Source organism: Rhea americana, unplaced genomic scaffold (assembly GCF_003343005.1).
Source record: "Rhea americana isolate MKP2758 unplaced genomic scaffold, rheAme1 scaffold_0, whole genome shotgun sequence".
NCBI classification, from domain to species: Eukaryota; Metazoa; Chordata; class Aves; order Rheiformes; family Rheidae; genus Rhea; species Rhea americana.
In genome coordinates this window covers 644,811-667,218 of record NW_028185037.1, presented here as the reverse complement: position 1 = coordinate 667,218, position 22,408 = coordinate 644,811, and the positions used below count along the sequence as shown (strand labels likewise).

At 37.3% G+C, this 22,408-nt stretch overlaps 1 protein-coding gene across 7 annotated transcripts in view; it reads left to right on the top strand.

Annotated features, from left to right (window-relative positions):
* Positions 1-109: 109 nt before the first annotated feature.
* The window catches only part of VPS13B (vacuolar protein sorting 13 homolog B), a 464,422-nt gene continuing 442,123 nt past the window's right edge, over positions 110-22,408 (top strand). For all 7 annotated transcript variants that reach the window (XM_085301417.1, XM_085301642.1, XM_085301811.1 and 4 more), the window contains exons 1-3: positions 110-180; positions 637-814; positions 5,652-5,795. In XM_085301417.1, coding sequence (XP_085157543.1) covers positions 668-814; positions 5,652-5,795 — 291 coding nt within the window. In that variant the 5' untranslated portion in view covers positions 110-180; positions 637-667. The remainder of the gene's footprint in view (positions 181-636; positions 815-5,651; positions 5,796-22,408) is intronic.

Here is a 22,408-nt window from a genome sequence, read left to right as displayed (position 1 = left end):
GCGGCGGCGGCGGCGCTGCGAGGCTCCCTCGGGGCCCCGGCGACGGGAGCGGAGGGAGGCGCGGGGCTTCGCTGGCGGCGGGTGGAGCGGTGTCAGGCGGTAACGTAGGTTCGCGTTGGGTTTGGGCGTTTTTTGCYCTGCCTCGAAGCAGGGGCGGCGGCAAGCTGAACGGCGTTTCTGGTGAGTGTGCGGTGCTCAGCATGTGAGATCCGTGGCATGTTTCCCAGGTGATGTTTTAGTGTGGCCCGTATTAGTTGAAAGTGGCAGTTGCATAACTGCCTAGCTGTAGTTATTCTTTAGTTAAATTTTATATGAAGACGTTGCTTCTGTTTCAGAATTTTTATTTATTTTTTGATCGTGAGCATGCTGGTTGCTGATTCTAATACATACAAGTTGGAAACTCATGAATGCAATGAGATGTGTTTTCATCTTGAAATACATGTAGTCTATCTGTAGGTGTGTGTGTGTAAATTATATACATTTTATACATATATATGTATATCTCCACGCACTCTATTTAGAAGGCAGAGTTTGAAATGTATTTTTTTTTGTATCACCAAGCAGTCTGACTGTTGGTTTATTGAAAATTATGCTGACAGAATTGTAAGTAATATCTCATATTTTTCCCTCCCTTAGTGCTTGGCCTGCAATACAGAAACCTTCCAGAATGCTGGAGTCCTATGTAACTCCTATTTTGATGAGTTATGTGAATCGCTACATAAAAAACTTAAAGCCTTCAGATCTACAGTTGTCACTCTGGGGAGGAGATGTTGTTCTTAGTAAACTTGAATTAAAATTGGATGTACTTGAACAGGTATGTGTTTACTGTTGTGCACTATATCTTTGATTTGAAAGAAGCTGACTAAATAACTTACATGGATCTGCACAGATAAACACTCATTTACTACTCACTGTGTAGCTCTCCCCCTCCCCCCTTTTTTTCCTCCTCATTTAATAACTTTTGTTTTAATTCCATGCTATTTACATATTCTGCAAGTTACGGGGTGTGAAGAGAAAGGCTTTTTATGGACAGATTTCCTCTGACATTGAGCATTGTTTTACAGTACAAACATTTAACTAAATTGCCTTCCAATTTTATTTTACTAGTCGTTTGTAGTAACTAATTCAAAATGTGGCGAACAGAAGGAGGACCTCTTTTAAATTACGGATACTAAACAGATTTTTTTTCTGTATAGTATTTTATGACTCCAGTTTTTATCATTCCAGTTGTATATAAACATAAAAGTAAGTGAGGGACAGGATCAGCTAGTTTGTGTGAATTAATTCAGAGGCTCTGTAAAGCTTAGCCTTAAAAAGAAAGGATTGATAAAATAAAGCACTTTATGGAATTTTAGAACCTGTGGTTTATGTGAACAGGGCAAGACTTAGCTTGAAGGACCTTTTCTTTCTTTATCTGAGCTGACAACTTTGAGTTGCATGTGGGAGGCAGATAAAAACTGTTCTTTACTTCATGTGGTGCAGCAAGTCTTAGCTAGAATTCTGGGTCCAGATGTAGTCCAACAGAAGGAGTTGAGAGAAATGCAACAAAATGTAACAGGAGATTTAGACAATATGGCCTATAAAAGAAGATTGAAAAAGACAAAGATTGTGTTAATTGTGGGTAAAACAAGATGAGAAAACAGTTCTGCATGCCTTTTATGGGTTGGACAAGAAAGAATGAATTAAAATGTACCCAGGGATGTTTACACTGGACGCTTGGAAAAACTTTTCTCCTGTCTTTTAAATCAGATAATGAGGTACTGGAGTAGACTGTGGAGAATGCACAGCCTCTATTGGGAGGTGACCTTTAAAAATGTGAAAGAAATGTTTATGGCTAATTAAGTATATTTGATCYAATTCTAGAATAGTAGTAAGTCTTTCAAGAGACTGCCTGTTTTCTATATTCCTGTGAAGAACCTGATTCTTCTTCCAAGTGTTTGGTGGCTTCTGTACTTTTTTTCTCAAGGCAACTGCTTTTTATTTCTTCATTTTTTTTGGTAGCTTATTTGTAGATGACCACATCTGAATCTGAATCTCWAGGCAACTGCTTTTTATTTCTTCATTTTTTTTTGGTAGCTGATGTAGATGACCACAGTTGAATATGTTCCTCTTGTGAATATTCAAAACCTTTTTTTTAAATGTGTATGTCCTAGAATCAAAAAAGYGTTGGTTGGAAAGGATTCTGGAGGTCGTCTAGTCCCTACTCCAAGTAGGGCTGCTGGCAGCAGTAGGTCAGGTCAACTGTGGTTTTGTCTGCTTGAGCCTTGGAATCTCTAGCCTTGGTTGTGAAAACTTCCTCTTTTGGTAAACTGTTCCAGTGCTGTTGTACGCTTCCAGGGAGAAAGTTTGTCCTGATAGCAAATGGTGAGTTGGAGATGGATATATTGCTATATATCCTTGCTATTTGCCTGGCCCTGCTAAGAGTTTGCCTCTATCTTTGAAAAAGTTGCASTTTGGTTGCCTCTGGCATCCTCTTTGCCTGCCTGTCTATTGGTTGGGTACATAGATATCCAGTGCAATCTGTTGCTGTCTTAGCTCTTGCAACATATATGTTTAAACTGGCTTGTACTTGGTTTTCAGTGGCTTAACTTAAACTGTCTGGATTAAAACTTTATTCGTGCTGATTGTGTGCCTAAAGCTGAATTTTTAAGATGTAAGGTTTTAGTTAAAATCCTATACTATATCTATGAATGAGATGTAGAAAAAACACTTTGTAAACCATATTAACAATTCCTTCAAACTGTTTTTATGAGAAGGTCTGAACTCTTCTGGTGGAAAGGAGGCTTGAAACTAGATGTAATTTTGTGCAAGCATGGCCAAGGTAGGAGCCAAGAGTCTTCCTAACATTAGAGTGTGAGGTGCTTTGTTTATCCGTTTATTTGACGTCAATCGTGAAAGCACATTAACCTCCCCCCCAAAATAACTTAAGAGCTGAAAGCTGTACTTTGCAAAAAGTAGAGTTTTTATCTTTGGGTAGCTGTCTTCTCTGGAGGTTCTATGAGCAATCAATATACATCATCCACTCTCAGCTCTTAGATGCTAGATTAACTTTTCTGTACTACTGGTAGAATGGCTGAGATGGCRTCAGCCTGAAAGTGGAGAGAACATTCCTTAAAATTGCTCCTTTTGGCAGCTGATGACTGTCATAGTGCAAGGTATTCACGCATATGAATAGTAGCTGCCTTTTGGAGAGCTAATTAGAGACTTTGTATTGGTGCTAATCTGTCATAATTGCAGTTGTGATTATTTGGGACTCTGAACTTATGACATGCTAGGTTTGAAAAATCACGTCATTTGAAAGCCTTCTAAGAAGTCTAAGACTTGATTATGGTTTCAGTGTAATAATGACATTAGTGAACTTCACAGAAATATTTTAAAAGTGGACTTCATACTATATGTCAAGTATTAAATGCRAAATCTAGATATTCTCACTTTTCATGTGGCATCTATAGAGTAGAGAGAACTTCAGGGTCAAGCAGTGCTGGAAAACAGGCTCTCTGGATCCACTTCCAGATGTTTTTCTGAAATGCCCTAGCAACTTGCCTGCTTGGCCTGAGAGCTTCACAGGCTTCTGTATTTGACTGCTACTCATTCATATGAGTACTTAGTCAAAGTTTGTAGGTGCCTAAACTGAGCTGAAGTGTAAAAGTGCTCAAGTCCCTGCATTACTTAGCTTGCCAGGGAAGTTCTGAACACAAGTTTAGTCCCTGACTATACCAAAACCTGCCAGTAGTTTTAGCCAGACTGGCTAAACTGAACATAATGGCCAAAACTTTCACCTGGCATGTGGGAGACTTAAATTCACTTATCTTCTCAACTTGACAGACCTAGAGTTCCCAGCATCTAAGAGGTAAACGTAAACACCAGGTCAGATGAAGATGGCTATTGTTTCTTGCTATTAAAACCAGAAACCTATGCAGCCAAAAATGTTGGGCTAGGCGACTAGATACACAATAAGGAGATGTATTGTCATTGAAGCCTCATCATTAGAATACTTACTACTGAGAGTGCTGAATTAAATTCTGATGTGTTATCCGATGTTGTTGCTTTATTTGAGCAGTGCTTATTTTCATTGTTTTGAATGTGGTATTTCTAGTCCTGAGACCAGGTCTGTAGCCACAGGTGGCTGTGCTTTCTGATAAGTGCTGGGGTCATGCTTCCCAGGAGAGTCTGAGGCTCCTGGGGAAGTCTTAGTGTTCTGGATCCCACACAGATGGAGGCATCTGTTGTGCTGTCCAGTGCTGCATGCCTGAGGTCCAAAGAGTTCAGATAAACCTGTGCCTTGTGTTCTCTGTTGACTAACTGCGGGCAGCAGGTGACTCATTGGGGCAGTCCCACCTCTGTGGGACTAAGAGTTCTATGTTGACTGGGTAGAGTGCCTAGGCATTTGTTAGGTTTTCTGRAGTGACTAACTAGAGCTAGGCTTTGATTTTTTTGTAAGTGGTGTGACATCTGGGTTAGGCCTTTGGGAGTAAGAGTCTCAATTTTTCCAACAAGGAATTTAATAACTTTGTATTTACTGAGGGGTTTGATGTGAATAGGGCAATGCCTTGATTGTTGAAAATGGAAAGACAAGAAAAATAGACTAGCTCCCTCTCTAGTGAGTGCTTCCATCCTGATCATCAAATTAGGTGAGGGTTCTGCAGAAGAACTAATATGACATCATCTTATTAAAAAGGATGTCATAAACTACATAAACCAAGGGTCCAAATTAAGGTGGCAGTTCTGGCATTCCTAACTTAGAATGTCTGGTTTAGTAACCTTAATCAATCAATTTCTCTCTCTCTCTCTCTCTCTCGCTCTTTTTTTTTTTAAAAAAAACACAACCATTTGAATTGTTTGTTTTCGGTTCATGTATTTTACATAATGATATTCAACAAATGTAGTAAAAATAAAACGTACAGAAATTCTCATTTTCTTAAGTCAAAATGTACCAAGTAAATCTTTGCTTTATGGAGTAATTTTAATTTGATTAGCCTTTCTGCCTTTACCACTACTCTTCTGTATGGCTTGTTCACTTAACCTTGAACGTTATTTTAACACCAGAAGAAAAGAGTACAAATTGTACTTACATAAAATAAAGAGAACAAATAAACATGGAGCTAACAGTTTTTTGTTTTTTGTTTTTTAACTAAAGCTCTTTATTTTCTGAGTGCCTCATACTTCTTGTGAAGGCCATTCATTTCTGTTTGTGGCTGATCTTAAGAGCACTGAGCTCTTACAACCCAGAAATACTAAAATACTTTTAAAATAAAATGTCTGTTATATATGCAAATACACGCTCTTCAGAATAATGCAGGTTTTGTGTCAATTTTTAAGTATTTACTTCCAACTGGTTCATTTCTGGTTGTTTCTGCAATAATGACATATTTTGCAGTAGCTTCATGTGAAAGAGGTAGTTTTAAACCTTTTTTTTTTTTAATTATCACAGGCACAGTAATGCAGATATTTCTTTTGAACAGACTGATTGTAATATGTGCATGCAAACAATTATGAAGCCAGTTGTCAAACCTGATGTCACACTGCTGATTTGAGGAGGGAGAGGGACATTTTTATAGTTTATACATTCATAACAAAAAAATAAAGTTTCAGTATCTTCTTGATATTTGATATATTTCAGCAGTTAACTAATTAATTCATTTTTTTTTAAGGAACTGAAACTACCATTTACTTTTTTAAGTGGTCATATTCATGAACTTCGAATTCATGTGCCATGGACAAAATTAGGATCAGAACCAGTGGTCATCACTATCAATACAATGGAGTGCATCTTGAAGTTAAAGGATGGAGCTCAGGTAAGAAACATGACAAATGTATTTCTAATGCTAACAGGTTTGCAAGAATAATAGCTTAAAGAGTCATCTGTTTAAGCTATCAGAAGAATCTGAGGTGCAAAGTTGTAGTCCCTGTTACTGTCTCGGTGGTTAAAAAACGTCATTTCTGTAGATACTCTTAATTTATGTGCATGCATGCACGTGCACACACACACGTGCACATACTAACAGCTAAATGCTAAATACTTTCCTGACGTTATGGTGAGATTTCAAGGCCAGATGTTGCATGAGAAATGTGTTTTAGAAGCAGCAAATTACAGCTAATTATAGAAGCTACAGAAAAAGTTTTGTAGCACGTGAGTCTGTGCAACCCAGACCTAGTACTTGATGTTAGACCTTGCAGATGGCTACTGCTGGAATGATCAGATTTCCTGCTTGTATGGTATTTGAAACTTAAATTTTGTGGTGCATACAGCAAAAGGTCAAGTGTCATGAATGTAAAGCATTCTGAAAACAAGTATTTGTTACAGATGTTTAAGATACAGAGGTAAGAAAGGATTTTTTTAAAATTACAACTGACATTTGGACAAATTATTCAGTGGTATGTACACTCAGGAGAATAAATTTGGGTCTATGCCATAGTAGGATTTATCTTTGACTAATAAGAATGTAAATGAAAACACTTCTTTTGCTGTTTCCTGCAGATACAGTTTTAAGAAGTTGAACATTTGAATTTTATTTCTTAACTTACTTTTGGAAAATCTCTTAAAAAAGGCAATGTTATGTCAAATTCTTGTGTTCTAATATCTACTGTATGAGTGTGCAATTGACTAAGACCATTCCTTTTATCATAAAAATGTTAATTTAATCAGTTAATGAAAAACCTGAATGAAACAAATACCATTTTTTCATAGAAATATTCTAGTAAAATAAACTGTCAGTGAATTTAGCTCTGGCTGGAATTGTTTTGCCAAGAACTTTATATAATCAAAAACCATAATTGGCAAGAAAGTTTAGTTTAGTCTAATTCCCAAAAGTTTATGGGCTTAATCCTGCATTTCCTTCCCTTCGGCAAAACTTCTAATGAGTTCTTGTATAGTTTTGCCTGAGCAAAATGTTCGGTTTTGGATCTCAATTTTGTGTGATGTATCTGTCCATGGAAGGCAGGGGAGAGGTATTTCAAAGAATATTTGTCTTGGGAGATGTATGGGGTTTAATGGACACATTATACACCATTTGAAGGTACGGTTGAAGGGACCCTTCTGAAATTTGTGAATGATGAACTCCTCATTTATTTGAGGAGTTTTGGAAATGCTTCTGTACTTTACCTCAAGGGATGCTGTTTTGTTATTGAATTGGTTGTGTTGTTAGTTTTCATGCTATTGCAGCATCTCCTCATCAACTGAGATAAAAGTTTGGAGTAGACAGTAAGATGGGCAGTAGTGGCTCAACTTCTTAGAAAAGGAGAATGTTAGCATAAAAGTAGGAGAAATGTTGCATAAGTGATGAATTTACTCAGCAATATACCAAACCCACAGCATAGAATTAATGCTATTTTTAGCAAATTTTGGAGTTAAGTATTCTGAAGGTCATTGTTTTTTTTCCCCCCGCCTCTTCTGTGCTTTCCAACTCTTGTTTCTCTCCTCTGCAATATAATGCTACACTTCTGTAACTGGTGGACATCTTAAATATGTCTATAAGAAGATAAAACTGTACTGCACCATGAACAGAACTTTGCACTTTTTGAAGTTTTGAAGGTTTCAATAAGGTTAAAACCTTATTGAAGGTTTTAACTCTGTGTTATAAATTTGGTTAATGCTAGTAACTATAGTGAAAATTTAGGCATACTTTTGCATTATGTTTTGATATCTGTCAGTTTAATGAACTGTACTTGGTTTATGGCTCCTGAATGCAGTCTTGTATAGCATGGTCGTCTACAGGTGGTTTAAGCACGATCCCTTCTAATGTTATCAAATTCATGAAATATGTTGACAAGTCTAATTGAAATGTGTAAGACTTCAAGTGAATTTCAGAACCACATTTACTTGTAATTTTGTTTACTTGCGGTAATTGCCTCCCATGAGATTGTTCTTAATGAATGCCATCTATTGCAATAGAGGGTAGGAGGATTTCCATTATTATGTTGTTGTAATTATTTATGTTACTGTACACAAAAGCTGTCTGTCTAGAGTTGAGGTCTCCTTGCTGAACTACTCTTGATGTGTGGTTTTTTTTTTCTTAATATTATCTTTGATACCTATTCATTTTAGTAGTGGTATCTTTTTACTTCAGTAGATCTGATCTTCATCTTGTTCTTACATTTATATGCAAAGTTTAAGCAGAAGAGTGGATTACTTTCTGTAGGACAGCTCTCTAACTATTTATGTCTTCAACTAATGTTGCTTGAACTCATAATCTCAAATTAAATATGAAATTCTGTGCCATTTCAAGCCACTTTTATTTGTGTTTTAGTAGCTTAGTATTACCTGTATTGGAACAAAGGGGATGTTACCTGTTCTTCTGTGTGTATATATGTATACACAGATATGTATGTGTGTATATATAAGTATATATAAATAACTTTCTGTATCTTTAAAAAGATTTCTTTATGTAAATCTGAATTTACAGCTAAAAAGCTCACAGTTGTCTGTGGTTTTGGGGTTCAAGGTACTTACGACCCATTTAGATCGAAAGAAGTCTTTAGTTTTATTTCATTTCTGTCCTTTCTGATGATTGATTTCCTGGGGGGGGGGGAGGGAAGGAATGAACTTCTTTGATTCTGAAAATCTGCCTTTATACTCAAACTCAGTAGACAATTTTGGCTGCAATTAATGAAACCTCTAAGTCAATTTTAAGAACATACATGCAAACGCTTTTCAACTTCAGGAGGAAGTCTTCAATGCTGACATTATATGTAGCATGTAAGCTGATATTATATGTAAGACTTCATAGATCTGACACTTAACTAATGTATTTGTAATGCCAGGCACATGGAATGAGATAAAGGTGAGGTCATTGCCTTGAAGAATAGTTCTTGGGTTCTCTTGGTTATTACGGACTGGCCCTGTAAACCCTTTTCCCTTGTTTGCTGTCCTTATGGACTCTTAACTACTGTTGTGGAAGATTTAGGTAGGACTGTTGCAGATCTGAATGCAAGTCTGCTCATTTCTAGTACTTTCTGTTTATTTTGAAAATGAAAAGGGATGCCTTCTAGACCTAGCGATAAAAAGAGTGACTGAGAGCCTTGCATTCCCCTTCCCTGCTCTTTGATGTGCATGATTTTGGTTTTTCTCAACCTTTTCTGTGTCCTCTCAGCATTCTCATCTTGTCTCTTGTGTCTCTATCCTCGTCTTCAGCACGACCTATCCAGGTCAGTGGTTTTGAAATTGGCTTTCCAGCACAGAGGGTTCAAACTTAAATTCTTCTAGGTTTCTGTAAGCCTAAAGATGAAGATAAGGCTTAGCTGCWGTGGTGCAAAGTATATTGTCTTTGAGCTTAAACTAAATTGCTAGTCTGTGATCTGGGACAGCTGAAATGAAGAAGCATATGCCACTCTTGATACCTCTACTTCATAAACAGTAACTTACTTATACTATGTAGTGCAAGTTGTAGTCAGTTGATTAGCAGTTACTTCTTTTCAAAAGCTTCAGGAAGGTCTGGCAGAGCCTTTGGTTGGGCTTTATGCCATTTTCTGTGTAGAAATTTAGTTAGAAGAATTCTCATAATGTCTTTTATTAATGATTTGGTATGAAATAGGACATTTTAGCAGATTTTCCTTCAAGGATATTATCTCCTTTGTAGAGGGAATCAATTTCTTGCAAAAACTTATTCTTAATGAACTTACTCTTTCAGTAGAGGGAGTACTTGTGAAAAAGCAGGCTGAAACAGCTGTTAGGAAAGTCCTTGCAGCATTTAGTTCAGAGACTTTGTGCTCTTTTCTTTGCAGTGTTTTCAATTGAATAGCTGAAGAGGAGATGCTGAACAGCTTTGCTGTTCGTTAAAAGCAAAGTACCTGATGGTTTAAGTTGCAGTAATTCTGTTCGCARAAGAAGAAATTGTCCTTGCAGTGAATTTGTTGAAGATGCCATGGGTGCGTCTCTATTTGACTACAGAAGTCCTGCTGCTGCTGTTATACATCACGTTGCCTCAACCTGGATAGTCYGCCTGCATACCAAAGTGTCTGTTAGGGTGTTAGTCAATTTGAATGGTTTTCATGCAAACTCACCACTTTAAATCCCTTTCAGGGCCAAATAATAATAATTTCAAATGTCTGAAACTGATTGCTATAAAAGGTATGAATGGAACCACTTGATTCCTTCTGTGCTTTGCCTGGCCCTAGCAGAGTTTCCAGCGTTGGCTGGATGAGCATAGCAGGCGTGCATGTGCTGCTGACAGGCAATGATATAGGGGCATTCCTGACCTGATCCTAGGGCTTAGTCTAGATGAGTGAGCCTTGCTTTTAGGCGCTTCTGCTAAAGACCTCTGATAGGGGATCTCTTCCATTCAGTACTGGGTGACATCTTCACAGGCAGTGTCATACCACCTGAGACTATCTGTAGTGACAAAGGGTGATAATCTGTCCCAGTATCTCAAGAATACTTGCAATACTGTTTATGCCAGAAGGGTCTGACCAGGAGGATGCTTTTCTGAGTAGCCAAACACTGAATGACAGAGCAAAGTGGAGAACGTATGAGTACCCAGTGCAACAAAACTTACTGGTGGTTGTGACATTTTTCCAGTATGTTATCACCACAGTACGCGTGTGTAGGGAAGATGTAAACAAGATATGTTTTCCTTTTCTTGTGCCAGTTTATTGTTTAAACACTCTCTCCAACTGGCTTAAATCTTTCTAGTATGCTTTCAGTTTTCAAAATTGACAGTTTTATTCCTTGAAATATTTAGTCCTGTAAATGTCAACGTTATTCGTGTTTAAAAAGAAAAGCCAAGTACACTGTGTCAGGCATGTTTATTGTGGTAGCAGATGCAGGAACAGAAAAGCAGTAGGAAATTTATTTTGGTCTGTATTCTTACTAAGAGTTCTGAATGCAGTTAATTTCAAGAGGAAAGCTGTTAAAATCAGCCTGGTCATTATTTTAAAATAATGTATTGAGATTGTAAAACACCAGTATCTTCCACAGTTCTGTGTTCAAATGGACTTTTTTATTTTTTTCGTACAATAAAGTGCACAACAAGTAAGTGCAATGAAGAGGACACAAGGCAACGATATGGTTCCACTTTAGTGTGCACACTGCAAGATAAGGAAACTGCCAGGAGTTGTATATGTAGCTACTTCCCGCTCCTGCTCTCCCCTTAATGCCTGTAGCAGTTGGGGCAATAGCATCCAATAAGTGCTGCTTTTTATTGGCTTCCCTGTTGTCTTCTGAACAAGACCTTCTCTGTCTGCCTCTTGTGTTGTAGTTTAGATCCAGATTACACTTTGGAAGAAACCTGGTTGTCCAGACTCTGTGCTTTGACTTGTATAATGGAATGGTCTCGAACTCATGAGCTGCATAACCTTTTGGCTGAAACTAAACTGGAAAATGCACTCCAGGAGCATCTGTAATGTGTTCCTGCTGCTGAATGAAGTTATAAACAACAGTTGTCTGATGTCAGTTTTTAACAGAGTCAATAGTCCATCACACTTTTCTCACTTTTCTTGGTTAGTGTGATCACCAACCATTGCATGGCCTTGGAATAGGAGCACAGTGAATTCTACTAAACCAGATGAGTGTTTTTCAGTTTTTCTGTCTATGATCAGAACACGTAGCCAATATTTAGTGCCAGCTTCTTTGCTTTTCATAGTTTTTTACATATCTGTGACAGTAATCATCTTATGAAAGATCTAATGATCTAATTATGAGCATTAGCACAAGCATTTTTTTTAAGCACATTGTTTTAGGATTTTGTGATATTGTAGTAAATTTGTGCTCCTTTTGTCCAAGGATTTAGGGGAAAACTTACATGGTAAGGAAGCAGTCCAGGCTTCCAGAATCACAGGTTTTATCACTTTGTTCATTTATATAATAGCTTAAGTAGCAAATACTTTCTTCATTGTGCAAACAGTCTAGAATTTCTCTCTCAGAATGCAGTCCCTGTCAGACTATGAGAAAAAGGAAAACTTTGTTTCTCTTACCTCCCAAACACCCCAATTTAGTTGTCCTTTAAATTCAAGAACAGAAATGTATTTATACATAAATGTAGATCATATACATTAACATTTAAATTCTTCATACCTACAGGTGCATATTAACTTCATTTTGACTCCCACATCAGCTGTCACTGTTCAGGTTTGCAGCCTGAGATTTTTTTCAAAAGCTAAGTTTGAGTCTTGCTTCCCCACTCCCTCTGAGAGCTTGTTCTCCTTGTGAGCAACCAGGATCCTGGGGCTCGGGAGCTGGGGCGGGAAGGCCACACATGAATGATGAGCATCAGCATCACCAGTGTCCTGCTGTCAACTGGCCTCTGTCCAAGTAGCTGTGGCTGAGGGCTTTTCTGATGGACAGCTGGTTTCAGTAGGTTCAGTTCTCCATTGCCTGGATGGCTGCGGTTGCCATTTTTCTGTCTGAAAGAACATTATTCTCCAGGAGTTATGTTTGTTGTTTATTAGTTAGCTGTACTAAATTCACCTTTTAACAGCCTTGCTTGTACATTTGAAATAAGGTCTTACCCTGACAGATCCTCAGTCAGACTAAATTCCTTCTCTTTTGGCTGTTTTCAGATATAATGTTCTGCCTCTCCGGATAACTTGTTTCTCATTTCCTTCTCTCAGGAACTGTTTGTTCCTGTGCTGCCCTCTCATGCTTTATTGATGCTACCACAAGCTCCAGAAACATTTTCTTCTTTCATGCTTCTCTTCTGAACCATCAAGTTTGTGTCAAAYGACTTTCTGGAGCTATCTGGAGAAATCTGTGCATCTGGGCTGAGTTATTAGTATAATTCTAGAAATTGCAAGTATTGCAATCAGAGATGGCAGTGGGTCAATGGATTCAAACAGCGGGTAAGACATCAAGCTATTGGCTCTTGGAACATCTGGGCATGAAGAGGAGTTATATGGCTATAAATCAGCATGCTGAAACAAAGTCTTTGTGATTCTGGAGGATCAGAGGCAACACTGCTACGCAGGGATATTGTTAAAGGCATGCAGCAAACATGCTTGGCTGCTTTGTGTGCCTCTGCACACCAGCTAAAGAGATGCGCTTGTGCGGGGCACTTAAGAGTTGAAGAAAAGTAACATATTTATGGATTTCTATTGAAATGAGAACTTATATTACATGGGTACAGCTCATTCTCTGTTCAGACAAGAGATGTAATTGGGCGTAGTTCATGTAGATGAACTTAAATGAATTCTAGGAGTGGTGTTATTTTTGGCCATACTACAACATATCTTGATAGGAGATTTACTAGATATCTGTGTATCTGTGATTCGGGCCTGACTTCAAATCATTCAAATGAAAGTGTCTGGTATGTCATTATCTGGGTAGGAAGGTCTAAATCAGACTGTGAGGTGCTTCTTCTGTGCCTGCTTTGACAGATGACCTCTCTACAGGCTGTTGAACAACCCTGCAGCTGCAGAGGCTGTGGCTCCAATTTTCTTCCTTTAGGAGGTAAAAATTGAATTAACTGAATGGTTGCAGGATATGTATGTTTTCAAGAGTTCTGGAGTCCTTGCTGACTTGCTGTAGAATCCTGAGCACTTTTGAGAAAGTACGCACTTGACAAATTATATAGACTTTGTGGTAGACTCATCAGCTTAGTGCATCTTTTTTTTAAGTTGGTTTTACCCAGAACATCAGTTGCAGATCTGTCTTTCCAGAGTAGTGAGAGGAAAGGATACTGCAGCTTGGAGTGGTACATGCCAGAAGGCTGAGGAAGCCAAGTGGAGATATAGGTTAGGTAAGAAGAGATTAAAGAAAGCCACTTCAAAGATGTGAAGGAGGGATTTTTGTTTCTTTCATCTTTCATTGCTTTACAAGTAATTCTGGATACATTGTTTAAAGAGATTAGGGTAGCATGCTTAAATGAAGAATTTAATTTGTTTGTCCTGAAACACCTGACTAGCAGTGAAATCTCCCTCTCTTGCTCTCACTCTTTTCACCTTCAGGATGCCACTTTTTTGAAGAAGACAATCCTAGCCTTGAACATATTGGAGTAGTTTTCTGCATGTATCTTCTGGGGAATCCTGTGCAGCACTGAGTTTCTTGAATATAGTATAATATTTTAGCCTTAATAGTTTAATTGTATTATAATTTTCTCCTATTCTCTGAAAATATTTTTTCCATAAGAACAGATTGCTCAAACAGTTATTCCTATTTCACAGTTTTCTTTTAAAATAGATATATACGTGATGATTGTGATTTTCTGGATCAACTTGTATTTTGGCAGAATTCCACATGTTGCTACATGTGCTTCTGATTTGTACTTTTTTTGTTTTCAAAATGCTTAGCTTTTGGGCAGAAACTTTTTAAAATAATTTTTTCCTTCTCTTCCCTTCATTTTTGTTTCTCTTATTTTTCTCTCTTCCTGGAATTTTTTGGATTTCTGTCTCTTAAACATTTAAAGCATAAGCACAGATTTCCTAATTAGCTTCCTTCTTCCTATTTAGAGCTCTAGTTTAGCAATAATTGTGCTTTATTTGTGTGCAGAACTTGATTCTTTTTCTTCCTGTGATCTACTYAGCCTTTCATGTTAGGCCCCCTTTTCCGTTTCCAGTGTTCCCTAGTCTTGTAATAGAAAACTTTGACAAAATATAATGAAACAGTCTCTCATCTGCTCCTCTCAGGTTGTCAATATTTTGCATCGATTCTTGTATTTCAAGGTACTACTTTGGGCTTATTAAAAATAAAAGCCTTATTTGAACATTGAAGTATCACTAACTTAAACTAGATGCTGTTTTTAAAACAGCCCCACTATTTGAAAAGGTGAAGGTGTGGTTTTTTTCTTCATTTTTTTTCTCAAATTAATTAAAGGGAAAGCTCCTAAAGTAATCAAAATAAAGACTTGATTTTTTTTTTTTTTTTTTTTGCATATATAAATACATGGCATGTGACTACAATAAAACATGGAACTTGGCTCACATAATGAAATACTCCTTTAAATCCATGCTTAAAGTTAAGCTTATGCTTGTCCACAACATCGTTTCTAAAAACATGCTGTTCCAGCTCTGGCAGACTTTTCTCTGCTGGGTACTTTCCAAAGTGATACTCAAGTCATCTTTCCTTCAGTTTTAGATGATAGAGCTCACTTCCCTCCAGCCTTGGCCTGCCTCTTCTCATGTGCTGGCATTCATATGATTGAGATGAATCGGTCAATTTGCTAATCTGGCAGAAAACAGAACCAGATCCAAAAAGGTGATGAGGCCCATGTTTTTTTGTTGTAGTTGTTTTGTTCTGTTTTGTTTTTTGGAAGCGAGGGAGGGGGAGATGTTAGTATGTTGAATTAGTTCTCTGTGATCAGGCGAGGGCCAAAACAGGAATATAGAGAAGAGGCCAAGCACTGGGCAGGCTCATTTTTGCTCATCTGTGTTGTCTAAATGCATCCTCGGGTGATCAGTCTCTTCCCACTAGACAATTTATTGTTGTATTTTTTTAATATAATAAAAAACCTACTAGACTGTCCCTTATAGCCAAGGCATCTTTTCAAGAGCTTTCTTCTGGCATTAGAGGATATTCATGATTTAATGGCTGTGTCTTCTAGTGCCAGGTCAATGCACTCTGCTGCTGCAGTTCAATATTGAAATGAGAAGATAGTGAAGAAGTAGACCAGCTCTATTTTAAAAACTGAGTTGGTGACTTAAGAGATCAGATATGGAGAATTCAGGATACTGGACTCCAGAGTTAAATAGACAAATGGTCTTCAATATGTATAATACTTTTTTTTTTTTTCCCTCAGTATTATCAGTGTTCATGGAAAAATAATTACTTTCATTTGCTGAAAATCAAAATGTCATGAACTTTATGCATACTAGTTAGCATTTCTGAAAATGAGAGCTCAGTAGCGGGATATCAATTTGTAAAACTTCCGAGGAGGAACTGGAGTTGGCTAGGGGTTGAGTTTTGTTGACTTACAAGCTGCAAGCCATGTTGGGAACATAATCTGGCTAAAGTATGACAGCATTTCCAAATTGTGGAAGCTCACAAATTATTGGGAATGTCGTATTGTTTGCAAATACAGCACAAGTAACAGAAAGTAACCCCTTTCTGTCTGTCTCTCTTTTTTTTTTTTTTCCTCCTCCCCCTTCCTCCTCTTTGTGTTTCCATAACATTCTCTCAAATTGATTCTAGTATTTGACTGTAACTTGCTAGTGGCAAGTTATGTTCTATTTAAAAAAAATAATCAAATGATGTATGCCAACAGCCAGTAAAATCACTTGACCCCAAATACACACATTTCTCATTAGTCATGCACATGAAAACTTACAAACTCATGCCAAATGCCAGTGTTAACAAAATCTGTATTATTTATGTTAACCAAAAGCAGGTGCTTCCCTTTTCTTTGAGGGCATGTAATCTAGTTCCTGTACTCATCTCTGTATGTAAATACTCTCCTACAAYCCCTTTACTAAGCTTTTTCTTTTATTTTTCTTTGATGTTTATCCATACCTTTCTTCTATTTTTGTCGTTATTTCCACGTTGCCTGTAAAGTAGTTCAAAAGACCCTCCTATGTCAAGGGGAAGGATAGCATCTCTGGTGTCCAGGGAGCTTGATGTTGCTTCTTGTACTYATTTGAAGCTATAGTTCCATGTTTCCTGCTTTTTCTGCTTTAGAGTCCATTGCTTGGAAAATAATAGCGTTACTAAATAGTGAGGAAGCGGGAGACATACTTTTCTTTTGTATACATACATACACATACACGTATGCGTGCACACACGCATTTTTAAAGACAGCTTCTGATCTGACTGGCTTTAGTCCTACTGCTGTTTGATTAAGGTTGGCACAGAAAATGTTGGCACAGAAAATGTAAATAGTGCGTGTAGTACCTAGGTAAACAGTTGCTTTACAAAGTCATAATTTCATTATTATTCCACATTTTTGTAAGGGACTGATAGCAGTGGAGAGCCAGTTTCTGATTGTTTGTGGGCAGGCACTGTCACCTACCTCCAGCTGAATGGGAGTCAATATATGTTTAACTTTCTTCCCTTCCTTCAGACAGACCAAACTATTTTTTTTTTCTTTTTCTTTCTCCTGTTAGTTCATGGGCCATCTTCACATGTTCTGTAAACATTAGAAAACTGTAGACCACGGACAGTATTTATGCTACATTGTACAGCTGTATTCTAGAAAGTGTATGTTAAGATTGTGTATGATAAGATTGTTTATAGATCAGATCGGCTGAATTTGCTGTGTGTGGGGAAATGGGGAAGGATACAAGGGAATTTGAGCCTGCAAACTTGCATTCAACACTTGCATTGAAACTGAACATTGAGTTGAATGGTTGGCAAAGCACCAGTTAAAGTCTGTTACTAAATTGTAAATAATAATTCTGTACAGTACGCAGTATTCTTTTTTCTTTCTTTCTCTCTCTCTCTCTCTCTCTCTTTTTTTTCCCACCTTCCTTCTCTCTCTTCCCTATCCCCAGAGCTGCTGTGTCTGTAGGGAACTGAAGGGTTTACAAGTAGCAGACCAGTATCTCGTTAAAGGTAGTGGAGAAAATAATGAGACATCAGAGCTAATGCCATGCTTATCAATGTAGCTTGCTTTCTAGAGCAGAAAATTGGAGTATGTTGTGAATCTTAAACTTTTGGTGGATTTGAATGTGAGTACACCAGAATTGCTTTTAGTAAATTCTGATGCTGTGTATTTTGAAATTCATGTTGTATGTTTTCAAAATAATTGTCAATGGGTTAGTAGATAGAATGAACAGTACTTCACGTTAGCAATAATGGTAATTGCTTATGCTAACTTATTTCAGATGAGATTTTCTGTGTTAAATTATTTGTCTGCAGAATATTTATGAGCACAAAGGTGTGTGTATATATACTTTTTTTTTTTTAAATTGAACTTAAAAGTTCATGAACTTAAAAGTTCTCTCATGTTGGAGAAAAATTCTTCAAAGAGGATACTTGCCAGTATTCTCCTGTATTCCCAAAAGGTGACTGGGATATGGGTTTTTCAGGTCTTCTGGAAGTTCATGGCTGAATTAGACACCCTTGAAGATAACCTACAAAATCCATACTAAAAGTATGGGATACAGAGACAAAAAGTTATGTAACCTCCAAACGAACACATCTGTCTTATCAGGTCACGGATGGAGATACAATAGGGAGTTTAATAAGCTGTTATGTTTAGAATAAATTTAAGAAAACCAGTAAGTGCAGAAGTTGGAAAACTGCCTTAGAGTGATTAGGTTGAATAAAATGACACAAGGTTGTGAACTAATTAACATTTCTACAATACTGCCTGTCATATACTGATATTACAAGTATATTGCATGAAAATTAGTGGGAAAAACAGCCTACCATCTTGTCATAAATGTGAACATTAGTACATGATGAGTTTGGAAATATGTAAGTATCCCAAGAACTTGCACTTAAAAACATAACACAAATGCAGTGTCTGTAATTTTAACTGTTGGGAGATTACTACTGAAAAAGCTAGGAGGATGAGCTGAGGTTGATACTTTTGAGGAGCTGCATTGTGGTATAATCCTGGGCAGGGACCAGACCAAAGTAGGACGCGTTAGCGTTAATCAGCCGGCCTCTTCCTCCCATTTGGAGTCCATTTCCTGCTTTRTTTTGTGGAAGCTAGCTTGTACCTTATGGACATAACTGCAGATTTAAGATCAAGTTGCATTCATTCCTACCTTGAACAACCTTGTCTTGAAAGCAGTTTGTATAAGCTTGAAACCTGAGTTGAGTWGCAATCTTTACTATTGATGATGAAGCATTAGCTAGACAGGGAGAGTCTGCGTTCTGTTTTGCCATGGTTAATTTGGAGTTGGCAATTGATGGTGGTCTGTGTCACGGTCTGTATTTTTGAATTTTGAGAAGGATTCCATAGGAGCAGAACCAAGGATTGCCACAATACAATTGCTGTAAAGTCATATCTTGAAGCAGAGCTTTGTTTTTCAGGTTTGTAGGAAGAGCATAATAGTAGACTGTTTGATAAAACTGGATTACATGAAGTAAAAACCTAATAAAAGGTGTTTTTTTTCTTTTTTTCCCTTAATTTTGTAGGTAGGCAAGTAGGTCTGGTGTTGAAAACTTATTTTAGTATTTGCATGAGTTAACCTATTTTCTTGAATATATACCAGTCATGGTATGTAAGAGATGCATTTCTCTTGAGGAGGTACAGAGCAACTGTAACCTTATGTAGACATGGAAGTAAAATGTAATGTAGTGACATACTGTAGTAATGTAATGTAGTTACTTGAGTGATCCTCATAACTTTACTGATTTTAGTTAGTCTTTTTCTTAATTACAACAAGGAAATAAAATGCCAGTAGTCAGAGTCTGTTTTTAGGTATCRAGCGAAGGGATTTATATATCATGTTTGGCATGCTTACTACAATTCTAGCGTCAGATTGTGATTCTACTTTCCCTGGCATAGGTCTGCAATACTTTGGTTGATTTACTTTGGAGTAATACCAGATTTGTTCCAATCCAGCTGACATCAAAATCGGGCCCCTATAATCCAGATTTGTTTCATGTAGTTGGGGGAAACGTTTGCATTGGTATGGTTTAACAGGGAATGAGGTGAGGTAATGCATTTAAAAAAATATTTCCTTAGAGAGGAAGTAGTTTTTCCTCATTTGTTGATAGATTAAAGCATAGTTAAATTTGTTGGAATGTGTTTTAGCTCYTCATTATAGCAAAACCTGCTATTTCAGAGTGAGCACGATCAGATTTTGTAGCAGAAGAAAACTGTGATTTATCCTCCATTGGTAAAGGCATTTAAAAATTTTTAAAGACAAAAATACTCCTAATACTTCATACTTGAAAGAATCCTCTCAATTTATAGCTTGTTCTCTTTGGAAAGAGTAATACCCTTTCTAAAAGGGTTGATTCAGCTATAATTTATTAGATATTATGGTTGTTGAACTTAACCAGAAAACTTTCTCCTTTTTCACTTACTGCCTGCAACTTACCTTAGAATATCTGCACTTAAGCAATGGTTGCTGTTAAATAACTTTGACACACAAGTGATGTACATGGTGCTTTATTTTAAACAGTTACAATAATAAACACTTTTTCCAATAGAATGGACAAATGTGCAGTTTTAAGGCTGCACTTTCTCTTCTGTACAAAAATCATGGTCTTTTTGAGGTCTATAGGACCACATGGAAATTGTATTATGCTGTTAGCAGTGTCAGGATCTTAGTCATCTTAGTTTAACTGCAGCTGTTAAATAAACATGAACTTTAATTGAAATATATATATATATATATATGTATATGTATATATATATATGTATATGTATGTATATATATATTTTTTCTCTGGAGAAAACAGGAAAAACTTCACCAGTCCATCAAGAAATATGTTAATCTAGTCTCTCCTCCCTCCCACCCCTTCATTTTCATGGATCTGTCTGTGACTTGATAGGATGCCCTGAGGCCCTGATGTCCTGAGGCCATCAGCCTGATTTACTGGGAACTTTCTTTCTGTTACCCAAGCACTAGTTCACTTTGGAGTAGTTAACATCTAGGAGGGTCAACTGCCAAAGTGCTGAGGTCTAAAAACCCTGAATGCTTTAAACTGCTGTCCCTCGTTCTCAATATATCTTCTAATGTTTTGTACCTAATTGAAGGGTGAGTAATGGAAAGCTGCTTTAGCTCTTTCCTATAAGTGCAAATCATTCTGGGTAATAAATTTGTCATGTAAGTGGCTTCATTGTTTGGAGCTGTTTGTTTGCAAATAACTTCAATTAAAGCTGAAGATATATTTTGGTTTCATTAGATAGCTAAGCTCATAAGCTCTTGAGGGTGTTTTTTGCCTGGCAGCATTGCTCAGCATTTTAGGTTAGCATAGGGTTCCCTGAAATAGCTAACAGCTGCTGCTGCTGCAGTAGTGATGTGTAATTGCTTAAGATTAGTTAGACCCAAAGCTAGTTGGTGCTGATATTTTATAATTGAGTTGATAATTAGGGACTACTTTTCAAAGAACCACAGTGTTTTCCACACATTTCTGAACTATGTGTTCTTATGATCAATATAATTAATTGTTGTATAGTATATTATGAGAAGCAGTTGTGTTGGAGTTCTTTGAACAGGTGGGCTACACTTACCTTTTCTCTTCCAGTGGCAGGAAAGGGTCTTGTGTCATTCATATGCACTTCATACACTCTTATATACATACATACATATATATGTGTGTGTGTATATATGTACTCTTTTATATACATATAGACTCGGTGTATATGAAGATCATCTGGACTGTAGATCTGATGCTTTCTGGAAGCCTTTGCCTTCCTGCRTCTGTACTAAATCCCAGGTGTTTAGGCTGTCTGTCCTGGAGCTTGCCCCCACTGGGGTCTGATGAGGACCTGGGAAAGAGAGCAGACGGAAGCGTGCTGCCAGCTCCAAACAACTCATTATCCTGTTCCTGACTATCCTCTTTCCCATGTGTTCCTCATATGTGGCAGTAACAGGTCTTGGGGTTAAATGCATTGTACTGGCAATGGGAAGTGGCCAYCTTCCCTGGAAGCCCTTTCCCCAGTACGCATTTAAATACGGGCTCATTATGTGACRAGAGAAAGCTGACAAGCCTCCTGGTTAAAATGATGGTTGAGAGCCCGYCGCCTCCACCAGCCCAGTCATCTGGTGCACAGCTGAGCTTTTGAGGGGAGGAGGCCAGGGGCAACAAGCCAGATGAATTGTCCTGCCACACTGCATAAAGCCTGTGGGCCATAGGTTGATCGTCCTAAATATTTGCTTACAATCATGATGAACATTAAGATTTTGCAGTAAAACTTTAGAARAATACTTAACAGCATGAGAAAAATCTGTTTAAGTGATAATGAACTCTAATTCTTTTTACCAGCCTTCCACAAGGAGGGAGCTTCTGGTGGACAGAATAGATCAGAATCCCAAGTGCATATGCTAGTGGTTTCATTGTCATCACCAGACATTAGACTTTTTGATTTATTTTGTGCAATGAATAAAACTTCATTTCCTGCTTTGTTAAGGATGTCCTACTTTGCCTGACTTGTACAAAAATGAATGATGAATGTATCCATATAGAAGTTGAAAGAAATTGGGTGGCATGGATTTAACAATAGACATCCTTTTATCTGCTTAAGTATWTGTAACAATTCCTTTCATCTGAAATCTGAAATTTTATTCTGCAGTTACCTAATAGTCTTGAGGAGGGAAAGTTAAAGATCAAACTACTCTTCTCTTTTATTATACAACAAAGAGTGTTACATTTATAATGTGACAAATAAAATTGTTGTTTATTAGGCATATATTGATCATTTAAGCACTTTGTCCTCAGTAAAGGAAAAACAAGTGAACTCAGCATATAGCTGTTGGAAGAGCTGAGATTCACTTCTAGTGTGTGTGTGTGTGTATAATCCATGCTCTCTTGAAAAAAGAGCATGCTATACACAGCTCACATGTTTTCATCAAAAATACCAATAGGAAAATAAAATTTCCGCAAAATATTGCTATATCTATTCTTTCTAGGGAAATTCTTTTT